The following is an 18068-nucleotide window of genomic DNA, read 5'->3' as shown; positions in this document are numbered from 1 at the left end:
GAGATCAGATGTGCTGACCTTGAACTAAAAAAAAAAGTCTGACACACATGAGAAAAGCTAACAGGTTTTCAGATTACAGTTTATGCTAAATGGATTTCAGGTTATTTTTAAGTTTTGGAACTGCTTTAAGAATGTATTCCGACAACCTGCTATTTTCTAGTCTGGCCCAATCGGAGATTAAATGGAATCGTACGTGGGCCCTCAGATAAAAAGAATGTGACGAACGCCCCTGCCTGCTCTGTGCGTTTTACAGTCAGGCAGTGTTTGAGGCAGCACACAGGGGTCCTTGTAGCCGCTACCGTTAGCCGGGGGGAGCCTGAGCATCCTTCTAGAAAAACACCGACCAAAATAACAGACAGAACTGCACTCGGCGCTGCGCTGCGAACTAAAGCCTGCCTCAGAAAATCTCTTTGAAGACAAAGAGTATAAAGGTATGAGAATCGTGCTGTCTCCGTCGTCTGACTGTTTAATTCTTTCAACACATCGTTTTTCGTTTTTTTTAAGTGAAGACTGTGGCGAGTTGTCGCGGTGTCCCGAGGTGCTCTTTGTTTTTCACACTTGACGCTAAACGTCAGGGGTCGACGCGTCTTGTTCAAATGGTCAATAACTACACATTTCACCGATTTAACAGCCGGCTTTGTGTGACATCCGGTCAGGTCGGGCGATTAGCCGCATGTCGGCCCCTAACACGCTAACAGCTAACAATGGGACGGCGAGATTAGGACCACCGCACTGCGCGTATCAACTTGATTTGTCGTCGCTGTTGGAGGCTCTACACGCTTCCGTTAAAACACGTCGAAAGAGGAGTTCGCACTGGTTCATGACCGACTATCATCCCTGGGCTGTGAGCGTCCGTCGGCTGGGTTAGCCGGTGTTTCCAAACCGGCTAGCGTTCAGGATATCAACTTTCAATAGAAGGCCGACATCTTAAATTGTGTGAACTTCCTGTGATTTTTACCAGCGGCCTGATGTCACATCTCCACTCCAAACCAAATATATTTCTAACAGTACTATTTTCAACTCCCAGGTTCCAGATTCGATTTTATTTGTTACTCACTCAAAGTAAAATATGATAAAATCTCATCGTGGACGTGTCTAACTAATCACTTTCGCTGGTCCCGGTTTTGTAGCCTGCAGTGAAAGTTACAGTAAAAGTGTTGACGTGACAACAGGGATCAGCTACAAACCTACCAATCTTATACACGCAGGATGACCTCAACATCAGGATCCATTCGTTTGTATCCTCAACTTACCTCGGCTGTCAGTCAGCGGTGACAAGTCGACTTATGAGGCAATTGCTTCTGGGCACATATACATATTCTTCGCCCCCATTCCTACTCGAGACACCAAGAGTATTTCCCCTCTTTTGATTTGCTTTTCGATGGTGCTGCTTGACATGTCTTGGTGGTTTTGGTCACTTTGGGGCCTCCTGATGTTGGCAGCACCTCTGCCTGTGGCCTGTACGCTCATTTACCCACAGTCCCACATTGTTGTTCCAGCTGCAGTGCAGAGTTACCTCAAAGTGTCTTGCGATATTATGCTGGAAATTCGAAAAGCACAAAATACCACTAGAAGGGCCTGACATGTACTTTATTACTTTGGAAATTAAGTGAGTGCTCTATTGTGAGCTGAAAGATATCTGTGGCTTTCACATGATGGGACCCGCATTCCAAGAAAACGTTGCATAACTCCTTCCATGTATGTATCTACTATACCAGCGTTTATTGCAGTGAGGCTCCGAGAGGGGCACTGGGCAGGTTGCTTGGACACCACGGGGCTAACACAAACACAGACATTCCCCTCTTGCATCTACTGGTAATTTAGAGTTACCAATTAATCTCGTAAGCACTCACTGAAGATGGAGATTAGGAGAGCTAATGGTTACCCTTTTTGAATCAACGGGTGGCTTCTGGAAGATTGAACTTGCATTTGTTTTCTATATTCAAACAACTACAATGGTCAAAATGTAATCTTTTAACGTGTGTAATACATTTACTCTTCACAGATGCCTTCAGCAACAGTTGGAAACAGTGCTGTCCAGGCTGCCACTCCAGATCTGGGAAATGGAAATCAATCGGAGGCCATGAAGCAGATTCTCGGTGTGCTTGACAAGAAAGTCCGTAATATGGAAAAGAAAAAGGTATTCAGATGTTTAATTTGGTATATTTTCACATTGCCTACACTTCAGTAGGTTAGGCATTTTTTTCTTTTACAGGTAAATGTACCTGTTTTAGTATATACCTTCAAATTCATAAAGTCAAAAATAGAATGTGCCGTCTTGTTTTATTGAAATTGCGATATACATTTCAAGACTTAAAAAGTTTCCTCATTAAATCCACATTGCAACAACTAAAGCTTTGTTTTATTTACTAGTCTTTGCTGTGTATGGCTTCTTTCTGACATTCATCATCGCACAGTGATGTTTGATCTTGGTAATGAGATTAGACCAACTATTTATTGAACATTTTTCCTGTTTCTCATTTTTCCTACAGTCCAAACTGGATGACTATCAGGCAAAAAAGAATAAAGGAGAACGACTGAATCAGGATCAGCTGGTGCGACAGCATGCCTATACATTTTATTGTCTCTTCTTTTTATGAAGAAAATGTTCCCTTTAACTTTTTGATAACACAGCCATGACCATCGAATGTATATAATGTTTCTCTCCTGTAGGACGCTTTGACAAAATATCAAGAGATCACCAACAACCTGGAGTTTGCTCGAGAGTTGCAGAAGAGCTTCATTGCGTTGGGCCAGGAGGTGAGCTTTAATGTTATGATTATAACTTTGCTGTGATGAAACCTGTCATCATTCCTTCAACGGGGGGGCTACACCAACCAACCCTGTATACATCTCCTGTCTCCTTTTACTTTGAAAAGCAGATTTTATGTGGAAATGTTCTTGTATGATCATGTTACTATTTATTGAAATTAATTTAGCATTCCTTAATGCACTGAATAGGAGGTAGAAATAAGGAGCTCTCACATACTGTGATGAGTTGTGATGTCTGGTCAACCTTATGTCGACATTTTGTTTGGTCTGTGTATGATTGCAGTGTCGGTGCGACCCTTCAGTGGAGATATGGAGTGTTGCTGTTGCTAAGCCGTTAGTGAATTCCTAGCTTGTAATGTCTCTCTATTCATCCAACATACATCATCTTTATTGCATTTATCCCAGTGAACAGCATTGCAGAAGCTACATCACAACTGCTTTCAAGAGTGCATTCATATGCACATATATTTTGCCCACTGGTGGAAAATACACAGAGACCTACATTGTTTTTTTTGTTTGTTTTTTTAATTCCTCAACTTTTATTCAACCAGAAAACAAAGTGTGAGAAATGCCCTGTTGTCTTCAGGTTCAGAAGGTAGTGAAGAAGTCTGCAAGACGGGAACAGCTACAGCGGGAGGAGATGGAACAACGGCGACTGAAGACGGTTTTGGAGATTCAGTATTTGCTGGACCAGTTGGGAGATGACCGCGTCAGGCAGGACCTCAAACAGGCCGATGCCAGCGGTTCCTCATTGCTCAGCGAGGCTGACCTGACGGCTTTTGATGAGTTTTACAAACTGGTGGGACCTGACAGGAACTATGATCTCAGGTAGGAAGGGATTTCTAAGTGACATAAAGTCTTGAGTGTGCCAGCAGTTATCGGTGGAACGTTTGGGTTTTTGAGCAGCACATTGAGTAGATTACAAATACCGCAAAATTATTTATATTTACTTAATTGTGTTATTGTTCAGGTTGACTGACCAATATGAAGAGGCCTCATTACACTTGTGGGACCTGCTTGAGGGACGAGACAAGGCTGTGGTCGGGACCACATGTAAGTTGTTCTCAAGTAAACATTACTCAAACATTTCATTGAATGATACGGATTGTGTATTGGAGTGAGTTTAAAGCTTTTCTAAAATATGTCGGAAAAAATAATAGCATGAATTGTCTTTATTCATCATTTAACTTGGTATGATGTGATGGGGGGAGACATGATGTCTTGACTCATCCCACAGTACAGATTGTGTACGACATCTACTACATCTGTGTGTTTTTTCCCCGTTTTCTTCCAGACAAGTCACTGAAGGACACTTTGGAAAAGGTGCTGATGAGTGGCTACTTTGACAGAGCACAAACTCATCCCAATGGAACATGTGAGAAGGAAGCGGAGCAAGAGGAGCTGGCTGTGGTGGCCGAGTCGATGGCTGAGGAGCAGCCGTCTGAACCCGGTAAATAACGCGTCACATTCACGGTGCATGTACGCAAGAGAGACATACAACTGAACTAGACTGAACAATTCTAACATTTTCTTTTTTCTTTTTTCTTTTTAGAAGGATTACCGAGTGAAAAATGCACAGAGCCAATTAAAGTGGAAACGACAGAGGTCACTTTTTATTTTGTTTAATTTTGTATTTTTTTGTTGTGAAATCACAAAAATCAGCTGTATTGAATGTTGTCGTCTTGTGTTTACAGTTTGTAAATAGACAGTTCATTCCAGAAACTACATACGGTAGTACAGACAAAGACCAAGTGGAGGAGTGGACTGTGGAGACCCAGGTATGCACCACCTCCGTGTTACTAATCTCATTGACGTCACAAAACCTTCGGGTCCTTACAAGATGGCATTTTCTTCACCGAAATGTGTTGTGTAGATGGTGAACTCCCTCCACCACCAGCCTCCACCTCAGCTGGCTCCAGAACCAACTGTGACTGTGAATCAAGGGTCTCCCCCTCCTGCCACCGACCCAGTGATCAGAAAGCAGGCAGTGCAGGACCTCATGGCCCAGATGCAAGGGACGTACAACTTCATGCAGGTGAGAAAACCCTTCCAGAATACCTTGGAGGATGCTTTGAGTGATAACGATAACTGCGCTCCTATCCTAAAAAGCAGGTGTCCCAAAGAACTAGATTACTGCATGAAATTTTTTTTATTTTTTATTTTTAAGGACTCCATGTTGGAGTTTGATGGCCAGGCGTTGGACCCAGCCATCGTGTCCGCCCAGCCAATGAAGCCTGTGCAGTCTGTGGACCTGCAGCAGATGACTGGCCCTTCACGTGAGTGCCACTTAATTTTCTTTTAACTTGTCTGTATGTAGACACGGACATCGCACAAAAAACCAAAACTTACGTTTGGGTTTTCGTCCAAACAGTGCACACCGACTCAAGACTTCCTCAAACGACTACAGTATCTGGACCCCAGGAACCCTCACATGTAAGTGGAGTGGTAGCTGAGCAGAAAGTCATGGGTGACTGACTGACAAGTCCAGGAACAACAACAAGTGTTGCAGAAATTGTCATATACATGATGATTTTGGGCTTAAACTACATCAAGGTTTGTTTTATGGCAATTTAATATCAATACACGGATGGATTGAATGCACTTTCTTTCTTAAATATAAAACCTCAGAATTTAGTCACGGTTGGCACCTTCGCCTCCAATTAAAAAAAAAAAAAAAAAAAAAACAGGTTGATTAGCGTGTTGGTGAATAAATATCTGTCACTGTGACAAGATCTGGAATTTGCCATGCAAGATATTTTGCAAATGTGTCGGTGCTCACTCAAATAGGAAAATAAAATGATCAGTACATATCATTAACAATCCCCTCACTACATTTAGAAATTTGAACAGTGTGAGCTTCAGCTTTTCTGGTTGGTGGATTAACATCCGTGACGTTCCTCATTCTATAGGACTCCTCTCTGTAGAACATGATGCGGTCAAACATGTTGACAAGCTGTCGTGTATAACAGGGTGTTATTTTATTGGTATGCAATTTATAGTGAAATTGGGCATTTCAGCAAGAGTTCCCAGCTCACCCGTTGACATATTCCTTGTTTCCTTGCCTTCCAAAGTCCCTCCGTCTTACCCACCCAGGCTTCAATGTCTCTGTCTTCCGAACAGTCTCCCGCCCCATGTTCCCTGTCCTCTGCCTTCCCACCTGTCTCCAAACCCACCCACACTGGAGGCATCAATGTCAACGCCGCACCTTTCCAGTCAGTGCAAGCGGTACGCTCTCTAGGTCCATTTTGAACAAATTCTCATTGAACTTGTTTGGACTTAATTCCACAGGGAGCTGTCGGCTCCTGTAACTCCAAGCTAAGGGTTAGCAGTAGAAATAGCCACTAAAGGCCGGTTAGTAGCATGTCTTATTGGTAGTGGCAAAACTAATTGACTGGCATACCATCTGAACAGGCTACAGTTTCTGAAGTACACCTGGATCCGTACCCTTGCATAAATTTATATCATTTGGGGTGTGAAGATATTTACAAAATACTCTCCCTTTCCCCCCCCCCCCCCCGTCAGGTATTTAATATGAATGCACCGGTACCGCCCTCTGCCGACAGCCAGCCGGATCCTCTGAAGCAGCCCAACCAGTTCCCTGGTGGCTATGGACAAGGCTTCAGCAGCCAGTCGGAGAATACTGTAGATCAGCCCGATATCCCACAGGAAAGATTACAGTCAGGTGCGTGCACACCTCATGATGAGGACGTCCCGACGGTCTACTCGTGTATGAACTTGGCATTTAAAATCTTTCTTTTTCTGTTCAGTTGTTGGAGGGTTCCAGCCACAAGAGCAGGTCATGCCGTCAGCAGGAGGCCATGAAGAGCCCTCTCCCGGCGCAGGCTTCGGACAGTCCGGCCAGTCTTTTTACAACAGCCGGGGCGTACCCAGGGGCGGGCCGAGGAACTCCCGTGGCATGATGAATGGCTATCGGGGCTCCTCTAACGGATTTAGAGGTACAAGCACAAAGCGGTGTCTTGGGGAGGCTCGTATGACTGCATTACTTTTTGAAGTTTAACACTGAATTGTGAATATGTTTGACATCAGGGGGATATGAAGGTTATCGACCTCCCTTCTCAAACGCCCCCAGCAGTGGTTACGGTCAAACCCAGTTTAACACATCACGGGACTATTCCAGTAGTACCTACCAACGGGTGAGTGTCTTTGCATCAAAAAAAAAAAAAAGTCCACATTTCCAAGTGTTTAAATGTGTTGACTTCACTTGATTAATTCCTTGGATAGTTATTGAAAGTGTTTTTGTTATTTCAAGGAGGGATATCAGCAAGGCTACAAAAGGGGCGCTGCCCAGGGACCTCGGGGTATGTCTCGAGGCAATTCTCAAACAATGCGATCCTAAAGGATCCTAAGGACCGTCACGTCGCACCACGAACATTCAGGATTTTTGAATGTGTTTGCCCCAATTCACTTTTATAACGTTTCATTTCTCATTGGTAATCTTATTTTTTTAACTCCCGCCCTACTTATCAGTCAGTCTGCTTCGGTCTAGATTCTCTTACTGTTTTAACACGAAAATGCTGAACTGTCACCACATGTAGGATTATCAGCAAGTCTGTGTGATGTAAAACAAACAAATAGATATTCCTGTAAACTTGAAAGATTTCATTAATTTATTTTTTGTACAAAATAAATGCAAAAAATACCCTGCCACCGTTGATTCCACAAGAACAATTTTTTTTTTTTGTTTGGGCCTTGTGCCCTCAGCCACTTTCTCTTTTTCACCTTATAACCTTCATAAAGGCTTTTTTTTTTTTTTTTTTTTACCCCCTCTGTTCACATCTGCACCATCACCTCTTTGTACACTGATGTTATTGGTTGAGACTGTTTCAATAAAGTTGTGTCCTATTACCTTCCTTGGTTGTTGTTGTATGAGCTGCTTCTAAACAATCTAAATATGGCAAATATACAGACCCATGGATTTACCTAAACGTCTGTGTGATTCATGCACAGAAAGCTTTGTTTACATTTTGTGTCGTTACACAAATGGGAAAGCAAATTTATTTGATAAAGTTGTTGGTAAACCCTTTTTATTGAACTGGTGTGTGCAATATTGTCAAATGTATCCAGCAGCAAGCAATCAAAACACCACCTGTACACACTGCAAATCATAACATTGCAATTTCAGAAGAACACGTGGCACACACAGAAGATACAGCAAATTAAGTCTTTTAAGTTATATATGATGGAAAACCACTGTAAGGCATAGACATTCTCTCACGTAAATGAGGCTCCCTCCAGTGAAAAGTCAACAAAAATCCTGTTTACAAGCGTAAAGAAACAATTGTGCATCAAAACTAGCAACCTGGACAGCACAGCACTTACACTACACCAGCAATCTGTTTATGTGGGAGTAAAGTTCCTGTAATTTAGGACCAAGTGACGCACATTGGACAAACACAATATTGAGAACAGAAAGCAGATAAGTTTTCATCTCACAAATTCCACATAGAGGCTTGCCTCATTTTTTGTTATACTGGTCAATCACACCTGCGATGTATTCAGTGCTTTACTCCCTTTGGAGTTTAAAAAAAAAAAAAAAAAAGCTTATTCAAACAAAACAACTCTGATGACAATCAGGTCATCAATTTGAAAACTCAATTTAAAAAAAAATTATGATCAACTCCAAAACACACACACGTGTCCATGTATAATGAAATGTATTTTGTTTCCACTTTATGTTCATTGTGGTAAGCAGATTTCCCGAGGTGCAACGCCACACTGAGACTGGCCTCAAATATATGATTGAGGGGCGTAGAGAAATGTAATGGATCATTTAATGCCTATCTATAATAAAAAAAAAAAAAAAAAAAACCCGCACCTTGACATCATCGGGTAGAAGCAGCTGCAGCGGGGCTTGAAAGTGGCCATTGTCAAGTTCACGGTGAAAGCAGGACACATTTTAGGTTGAGAGCAATGGAAAACAATGTTTTATGGTTGATACATGTTCATACAGAAAGTAGAAAAGTTATTCTAGAAAGGATTTTTTTTTTTTTTTAACCAAAGTTGCAATCTTGACTCTGTCCATTGGTTTTGTGGGTTACGAGTGTATCAAGCCCGTCTGATGACCGTGACAGCTGGAGACGATTCAAACATGAAAGAGATTCAATATGAATGCTGGCTGGCTGCACCAACAAGTCTTTGCCTAAACCGTTAAACAGAATATATGGTGATTTGGGGAAAAAAAAAAAAAAAAGAAGCTATATTGCACCTTTCTGAAATATCTCACATTATTTCTAAAGCATTTCAAACCATCATGTGAAAATTGAAATTCCTTGTGGTTTCAAAAGATATTTAGTGGTGCCTTGATGTTAAAATCAATAAAGACTCATTATACCTGATCGCTCTCGATGGCTGCGCTGTAATTCCCCAACAGCCCCTTTAGATCAAACTATTAGTGGAGCCAGCAGCAGCATGACGTATCATTTATATAGGTTCTTTATTTTCAACAGCAAATAGTGGGTTAAAAAAGCTCATTAAAAAGGTATCTGTAAAGTTGCATTATCAAACAGGTTTCATAACTCCTAATGTAATCACACACACAAAAAAAACTTGAAAATGTAAATCTGCACAGGATAAATGTCCATGATAGGTCAATTTGCTCTCGTAATCCTATTGTGTTATCCCAGGATTACTGTTGACACTCGACTCACTCAACACTGGTATGGATGATAACGGGGAAGGGGCGGGGGTTTCTCTGTGCTGCTGTCCTTCATCTCAAGTGTAGTCCAAACCCCTGACGCTGGACATGCTGTTTGAAAAGAAAATAAGCCTTACACTCGGGTGGGACCGCTCCCCTGCAGGAGTGGAGGTACTGCAACAGTCTGGCGGTAAACCTCTGACGGTACGGTTAGGGCAGATTGTGCTGGCCTTGTGCGACATCTTGATGGCCTGGTGGTAGATCCTGATGAGTCTGGGGGAGACCATGTTGGGCTAAGTCTGGGTTTTGTTCTTGATGTTCCTGAGGTGTGTCTTCAGCATACTGGGGTACAGCTTGATGCCCCTGCTGTTGGGCGTCTTGTGCAAAATGCAACTGATTGTCAAAATCGTGTGTCTCTGGAATTGCGTTTCCTTGAACTGCAAAAAAAAAAAAAAGTTTGGAATTAGCAGAGTAAACCTTTAAAACCAAAAACACCAATGAAACACAAAAACACTCACCGTGGACTTCTGGAGGAAGATCAACCTTCTGTGATTTCAGCTTTTCCATATGCTCTACAGCCTGTAACAATGTGAAGTTTTGCTTTATTTAAACATAAACAGAATACTGCATGTCGTAGTGATTTCACATTTTAAAAAAAACACACAAAAAAAACCCCATTCAGAGCAATTTAAAATAAAACGTGTCTTGCTTTGATGACCTCAGGTTTGAATGTCACCATCTTGCATTTTCCAGTCATAAAAGTCACAAGGGCTTACTTGTTGCAGCTCAATCTTCTGTGCATTTAGCTGCTCCTGCTGTCTTTCCAGCTCCTCTCGCTGCTTCTGGAGGTCGACAGTCTTCAGGTTGAGGTCCTGTTCTTGCTGAGTGAGATGCTCTTCAAATTCCCTCATCTCCTCATCCGTGTAAGCCTGGTTCTGCTCCAGAGTCTGATAAAAAAAACAAAAAACAAAGCAGATGTCACTTATTTAATCCATTTTTTTCTCTCCACAAACAATTTCACTGTTTGAATTACTCTGAAGTGACGTTTTACACGGTGAAGTATCGCGTGTCGTGTCTCACCTCCCAGCTATCTGGCTCCAAGAACTCTTTTTTCTTTGTCGCAATCAGAAACTCATCCATTGAGACCAGCCTGTCTTTGTTGGAGTCCACCTGTTGAGGAAGAGCAGCGAAGGAGTCAAAATAGCTGAATGTGTGCTGGCATTGCCCCACACTCTTTCTTGTTTTGTTCCAGGCAACCTAATCTGGTATCTGGAGTGAAGTCAGTGAAAATAAAAGGTCGGTGATATATCCACAGTTTCTATTTTTCTCTTTACATTCATATATAGAATGTATATTTCTAGTTATAGACCAATTTTATTAGTTAACATTCATTTTAACACCTTTTCTTTATAACATTTTTCAGACATAAGATTTTTTTTGTTTTTTTTTACCATGGAGTGTGTGTTCAGCCAACAGGATGAGTGAACAACTAACTAATCTAACAAGTCTAAGAGGAATCCTACCATATACAAATTAGACCTCAAAAGACAAACACTGGAAATAAAACAAGCGTGTCGGCTGAGAGACTGGTAAGTACACTCCTCTGTGTGTTTGTGCAGCTCAGTTTCGTTGTTAAAAAATTACACTTCGTCATTTGACTTTCAGCACAAACTATATAGTATAGTTGTATATGGAATAGATTAAAAAAAAAAAAAAAACATCAGGTGTTAGGCTTTATTTTATGTTCTCATGGCATTCCAACTTATTAAAACAGAGTCACCATGTTTCATTCATCACTGGCACTACTGCAAATGTGTAACACGGTGATAAGGATATTTGAGAAAGTACAAAATGAAGAAAATGTGTGTTTGGTAGATTATTTTGTTGCTACGTTGCTTCTCTGGTGTTTTTTTTTTTTTTGTTCTTTTGGGCATTCGTCATTAGTAGAAAACGATCCGGCACATTCTTCATATGTACAACTATTATACTCAGCTCTACTGTGCATCCCACAAGTTTATGGCACAATTTAAAAGGGATGATCAGGTTTTATAATGTTATAGCCAAGAAACCTTTCTCATAATATATATTTTTGAGGTTTTCTTTTCACAAATTAAATTGATCTTAAACGACATTTTGATGTCTTGACAGAAAGCAGGAGCACATGATGTCTTATTTAAAGTTGACTTCCACCGAATCTCTTTGGTAAACTGAACATCTGCAGCCGACCAGCGAACTGTTGTTTGCAGTGTAAATACTGGAGTTGCCCAAGTGCAGCTCACTGTACCTCATTCATGACGTGCTCTCTCATCCGCAGCCGCTCCTCCTCCATCTCCACCATATCATCCTCTTCGTTGGTCGGATCGTAAATTTTTTCCAGCTAAAATCACCAGAGGCCAACAGTCGGTACAAAAACATTTCGCTTAAAACACTTCACAGGGTCAAATGCCGCTGCCTTACCTCTTTAGTGAACAACGCTTCCAGCTCCTGTTCATCAAAGAAGCCATCTCCATTAGTATCTGTTATAAATAATAAATAAAAACACACCAGTTAATTACATTTGAAACGTATGTGAGGCTTAATGAAATTCCTTTTTTTTTTTTACAGATCCTTGATTAAACGTATCACCATGCAGGTTGAAAAAGGTCTTGGGATCAAAATCCTCAGGATCTAAGCCATCAGCCTCTTCCCACACCTCCTTCAGCTGATTCTGGCTCCCCTGCAACATGCAAGCAAACAATTAGAAAAACACAATCCAAAAATCTACATATCAACCAGTTGGCAGTCGTTTGACCCCCCCCCAACCCCCCCATCAGTACTAAAACTCAACACATTTGCTTTGTGCAACTAAATCACCTACTGGGTGGTTGACTTTAGGGTGGTCGGCATGCTTCTTCCTCATCTCCTCGTAGTGCTCCTCCTCCTTCTTCCTCTCTTCATCGTCCAGTGTTTTCAGGTGTTCGCGTCTGTCATGTTCTTTCATCATTTCGTACCTCTTGAACTCCTCGTGTCTCTCTTTGTCATAGTTCTCCAAATCTTTGGTCGCCTGGACACAGTTGAAAGACAGTCAAAGGGAGTAGCAATTTAACATCATTTAAAAAAATCACTGAGTATATGGTGCCACAATAATTTCAGACAATGGCCTTTTGGCTATTTAATCCCATCTGAAAACTAAATTATAATGCGCTAAAATATATAGTAAACAGGGATCACCGAACGGCATGTTCATGACCTCATATTTCATTATGACAAGGAAATGACCACGTACAGAGTGAATGTAAACAATAAGCATTTACAATTAAAACAAATAAGAAATTACATTTTCAAGATCAATAAAATACTCTCTTCATTTTAAAAGTGACAAATAGCAAAGCATTATACTTTTTCACCCAGCAGTGTCTATCATTGTACAAAATATGATTGAGAATCTACATCAACAATAGTTTTAAAACAAACTCCGACATGTTTATCCAAATCAAATGATGTAATCTATCAGTCTCATAGTGTTTTGTGTGAATTAGATACAAGGCCAAAAATAATTCCAGTCAAGTGCTCATTGTCACCATCTGCAAATACTCAAGAGTGACTTGTTGATGGATTTCAGCAAAAAAAAGGATCTTTTGAAGAAAAGTAAATCTGACTTCTCCCTCAACGAATACAGCTTAAAGGGCAAGTTACACAATGACGGGTCACAGTCGACCACAGGGAAAACAAACACAGACAGACAATCACCCGCCTGAGAATTCACACCTGTCAATTTGAATTTACGATTCAGGCCTTTTTTTCTGAAAGCTGCAGTGCCCAATGAAATCTTACATGGGCACTGAGAGAGTATGGACGTTTCTTGCCGTAAGGTGAGCCAATAGTACAACCCACTGCAACACTCTGCCACCCAGGAGAATAACTCAACAATAATCAGCTGTTTTGTGCATTTAACACCATTTGCCAAAAAAAAACAAACAGATCAGGCGTAAACATGTCAACTTATATTTAAAATACATTTTGGCACTGGTAAATAGGTCAAACAACACCAGCGAGAGGATACTTGTTCAGGTTCCTAACTCTTTCCACACAAACTGATATCCTCTGCTCCTTCCTACTTGCACAGTCACTTTATGGCTGTCAACCAAAAGTCGGCCATACTTTGACCAATGAGGTATAAATAAAGCAGCTGCGTGGGATCATGTTTTTAGCTTGTCTCAATAGCAACACTCAAATGTGCCAAGACAGAGTCGTCTGCATGAAGGAGGAACGAGATTCACCGATTTGATGAGCCGATCCAGGTCATCCACTTCAAACGTGTGAGGGTTCATGTGGTTCAAGTACTCAAACTGTTTGAGCAGAGCTTGGTGGTCCACTGCTATGTCTATAGAAAAACAGAGATATGCAGCATGTTGGTGACAAATCATTGGCTTCCAATTAACATTAAAGATTAGAGTTGTTTCTTCAGTCACAGAAATGACGTAACATACCATTCCCTCCTTCGAGATCTTGTTTGGCCTTAATAAGAGTGCGGAGTCGGCTCACCTCCTGCCTTTTTAACTCGTCCAATTTTGTTCTCACATGATGGCTGACAAAGTCCAACTCTTTGGCCAGCTTGCCTTGCTGCATTATGAACAAAATGTGTTACTGTTTTACAACACATATCATAAGCAGATTTAACACTAAAGTAATGTGCATTTGTTTTTAATCCCATCCAAAACATAAATGATGCAGGAGATTAATCACATCTCTGGCAGAAACATTGTCAAAGGCAAAATGAGAGTAACACACCTTTATGTCCTCCATGTCTGTATTGTGGAGCTTTTCTCTAAAATGTTGATCTTTTTCTAGAAAATCGATGACTTCTCGGAGGTAGCGATCATAATGGAGTCCAGTGTCCTAAAACAAATAGTAACAAATCAAATGTCAATGCCTGTTCCCTTAAAAAAAGAGAACATTTTAAATATTCCTGCCAATATTGTGTCATTGTTGCAATTTCAAAACTTAAATTGTTAATACTGTATTTGTGAGTAAAATAACATTATTCAGCCTGTTTGCAATACTAAACTTTCTGCCCAAATGTCATCTATTAACTGGTTGACCATTACGGCATGAGAAAACTTAATCTTCATATTTCAGTCTAATTTGTGTAGTTGTGGGTGATTTTGTAACTCATTTGAGCTGTTTCAACAGTGTCATATATGTTCGGAGTTTAATGAAGGATGTAACTTGTATGTTATCTTATTTCCCACCATGGAAACAGTGAAACACTGTATCAGCAGTGGTCTCCAATTTTGCTTATCTGTGAATAATTTAATGTGATCATTTAATTATGAACCTGCTGCATGTTAAATGTGTTTACAAACACAATAGACAGGTATATGATACCAGCTGTCTAACTATTCCAGCACAGGTTCAAAGAGCATCCATTTCAAATTAATTCAAATATTTATTAACTTGGCATGGTATAAAACTGACAAATACAGATAATTCAAAGGGTAAGAGTGAGATGAGGGATAATAATAATAGTAATAATAATAACAATAATAATAATAATCTTTCATGCATTTGCAGTGGGCTAACATTAACATGAATGCCTTCAACTCTGGCAAAGTAGAAGGCATTCAGCGGTTGTTTTCACAATGACTATTGATAAATAGCGTCTTGTCTGTGATATACATGTTTATTCAAGGAGAATATCGTTTCACTAGCATGAACAAAGGTGTGTACTATGAGAATGATGGATGAGAGCGTCAGATTCTTACCACACTGGCTGGAGGCTCTTCAGGTTTCGCTTCTGGCTCTTTGACTTTAGTTTTGTCCATACTGATGGGAACTGCCTGTGAACACAGCAGCTGGACCAGCAGGAGAACCCAGCAGGTGTTGAACATCCGGCTCAGGCACATCTGGATCACAACAGGGTTAATTATTTATTCATATATAATAATCAAGGATATGGGAATAAAAAGTCAACGTGTAGCCTATATGTGCCCGCGTAATAGATCAAATTATTTGTCTACGTATTCGGTCTGATTCCTTCTTTTCTAAAATGCAGATTGTTTATAAGTGGCTAATAATAACCATGGTATCTGCTGGCGTTAGCATTAGCTCTGCCGGTGGCAGCTAATAAGTACCAGACACTGTAACAACGACGCGCTGTTGCCAATAACAGCAAAGCGTACGTCGGCTATTTACAACAGCAGACACGGTGTTAAAGCTTTCATTAAAGAGCACAGCAGATGGGTGTGTGTATACTCACTTTAACGTAACTCCTGGAGCTCATCTCCGCTGCTTTCTGCCGCTTCCTCTCAGCTGGAAATGTGTCTGAAGCTCGGCTGCCCGTCAGCACGGTAGGCTGCGTACCCGAGAGTGTAAACCCGATTGGTCAGTTTAGCCTTCAATCAAAACGACTAGCATGTTGCGTTGCATTGAATCGTACGTGGCGAGAGACGGCGGAGCAGGTGGGCGGGACCTTATATCTGATTTACTCAATAACCAAAACATATTGTGACATGATACTTTTATCTGAACTTTTAATGTAAACATGTTGATTAGCACTCAAAAATCTCTGCTGATTTAAATATCTACCTTATGCACGGATCGTGTACTGTTTATTAAATGACAATTTAATACATTAAATGCCATTTCTTTATAAGAGTGAGGTCAATGAAGCCATATGCAATAAATTGAAAGCAATACTCGGAATAAATAAATAAATAAATAAATAAATATTCTGTATTACAATGTAGCTAAATGTCTAAGCATGGCATTTTTGTTCTATGCTGTGACATGTAATTAAATTTTTTGGTAATCTACCATGGTATCATGAACCATACATTGGATATTACAGTATTTCATGAGATAAATCAGTTGTATTATAACAAGGCAAGGAACATTTATGTATCTCGTGCTTTACATGGAAATAAAGGGAGTACATTAAAGATAAGAAGAATCTTAATCTTGAGCAATTAAGATTATGAATTACATTAAAACAACAAAATAATTAAGAATGGCATGAAAAGGAGAATAAATGTAATGAAAACTGCATTAAGAAAAAAATGATAATATTGGAACCAATAGCTGCTTCACTTTGTTTGCTTCTGACTGTGGGAACACTGAGTAAACCTCTTCCTGAGGTCCTCAAGGGTCAAGATGTTTCATAATATGACCTCTGAACTCTCTGCATGGTTTTATTTGTGAAAAAAAAATTGCCAATAGGAAGGATGAAATGATATATCACTAATAAACATTTGTCCTTGCATTATATCAATATAATTTTCCTAAAAATGGCATCATTTATTTCAGATCAATGAGATATGTATTGGATACATATTATGCATTCGACGAGCCTACAACTACATGCATGTCACATGCTTGTTCGTGATCGTTTTGTAATCAAATAATGTATATATTATTCAGCACACATCCTGATAATTATGTTTAATCATGCATATCTGTAAGTAGCTTTATGCAAATGTCAAGGTCATGGGGATATGCTCAGAAAATGAATCTCGTTGTTTTTTTTACTAGTTCTCTTTACCATGCTGTCTGTGAGCAGAAGGTGCAGAATTCCCCAGAATTTCTACCCAAGATATTGCTCCACTCAGGAATCTGTGATTAATGGCTTGAAGTCCACCTCTCACCTCATTCCTGCACACTGGACTGTTGGGAAGATCTTACATGGAACCTTGCTGCTGTGCTTACAGATGGCCACAGTCAATTCATAAGCTTGTGAAAACTGAGCAATTCTTCTGAAGGAAATGTGTAGTCATTTCTTTGTCACTAATTTCCTTTATTTTCCTCAAACAAAATGTCCTTGGTGATCAATTTGCGAAATTACAATTAACTCGAAGTATGTCGACTAACTGTACATATAATTACAATGTACGGATTGCATTTTTGCAGTATATTAGCCTTGACTGACTGAGAATGATCATCTTGTTCATGCAAAATGGCAGGCTTCACTGCTATTAGATGTGAGTGTGGGGGGGACGTGATAGCAATATGTTGGACATGTCCCGAAATAATCAACTGAAAATCAGATAAATGTCACTGCTTATAAAAGCACTGGCACATGTGAAATGATAATCAACAACCTTCGATTTATTTCACATCTCATTGAAATAAATGGACTGTTCAGATTGTGCTGACGCAGCAGTAGAGGGCGCTGTTGTTGTGTTACGGTTAGATCCACCACTGGGATCGTTCAGACTATTGTGGAAATAGATAATAAAAAGATGTTCATGTGAGTTTAGCTGGTCAAATATATCAAAACCTTGATTTGATGACTGAATGATGAATTTCAATCATGAAAGGAATTCACTTGTCACCACACCTATTTTTAGGATAGGCAGTTGCTTTGAAAGCTGATTTAAATCATAATCACTAAAGATTACAGTGCAGTTAAAATATAAAGACCTGATTTGAAAAGACAAACTGAAATGTCTTTGCATCACATGATTCTGTTTGAGACAAAACTTTAAACAAATGTTCACACAATTGTAGATCCAGGCATGTTTGCAACTTATGTTATGTATACAAAACATGTAATGTAAAATGAAAATATATGAGCTTTGGCTGCTACAGCCAGACAATGAATCCAATTCCACTGTTGATAATTGAGCTTATGACTAACTATAACATCCCTGCCCTGCAGATGTCA

At 40.1% G+C, this 18068-nt stretch overlaps 2 protein-coding genes across 3 annotated transcripts; one reads left to right on the top strand and one right to left on the bottom strand.

Annotated features, from left to right (window-relative positions):
* The first annotated feature begins 291 nt into the window (after positions 1-291).
* Positions 292-7638, top strand: caprin1a (cell cycle associated protein 1a). Of its 2 annotated transcripts, XM_080521084.1 has the most exons (17): positions 292-431; positions 2006-2140; positions 2493-2555; positions 2674-2760; positions 3359-3600; positions 3743-3825; positions 4067-4222; positions 4325-4377; positions 4467-4550; positions 4646-4807; positions 4940-5048; positions 5144-5205; positions 5893-5997; positions 6295-6454; positions 6540-6728; positions 6820-6926; positions 7043-7638. In XM_080521084.1, exons 2-17 carry the CDS (start codon positions 2006-2008, stop codon positions 7127-7129), a joined length of 1884 nt encoding a protein of 627 aa, XP_080377210.1. In that variant the 5' UTR covers positions 292-431; the 3' UTR covers positions 7130-7638. The 2 variants fall into 2 exon arrangements, with proteins under 2 accessions (XP_080377210.1, XP_080377211.1); XM_080521085.1 differs by lacking the exon at positions 5893-5997.
* Positions 7639-8302: 664 nt separating this feature from the next.
* On the bottom strand, positions 8303-15713 carry nucb2a (nucleobindin 2a). Its single transcript, XM_080521102.1, has 13 exons — positions 15666-15713; positions 15172-15312; positions 14198-14305; positions 13897-14029; positions 13687-13790; positions 12285-12470; positions 12053-12143; positions 11885-11943; positions 11712-11804; positions 10508-10597; positions 10204-10374; positions 9946-10006; positions 8303-9864 (listed from the first exon to the last, which is right to left on the bottom strand). Exons 1-13 carry the CDS (start codon positions 15687-15689, stop codon positions 9638-9640), a joined length of 1488 nt encoding a protein of 495 aa, XP_080377228.1. The 5' UTR covers positions 15690-15713; the 3' UTR covers positions 8303-9637.
* Positions 15714-18068: the final 2355 nt, after the last annotated feature.

This window comes from Blennius ocellaris (genome assembly GCF_963422515.1).
Source record: "Blennius ocellaris genome assembly, chromosome: 1".
NCBI lineage: Eukaryota > Metazoa > Chordata > Actinopteri > Blenniiformes > Blenniidae > Blennius > Blennius ocellaris.
The sequence above is the reverse complement of the archived record's forward strand: the minus strand, read 5'-3'. Positions and strand labels throughout refer to the sequence as shown.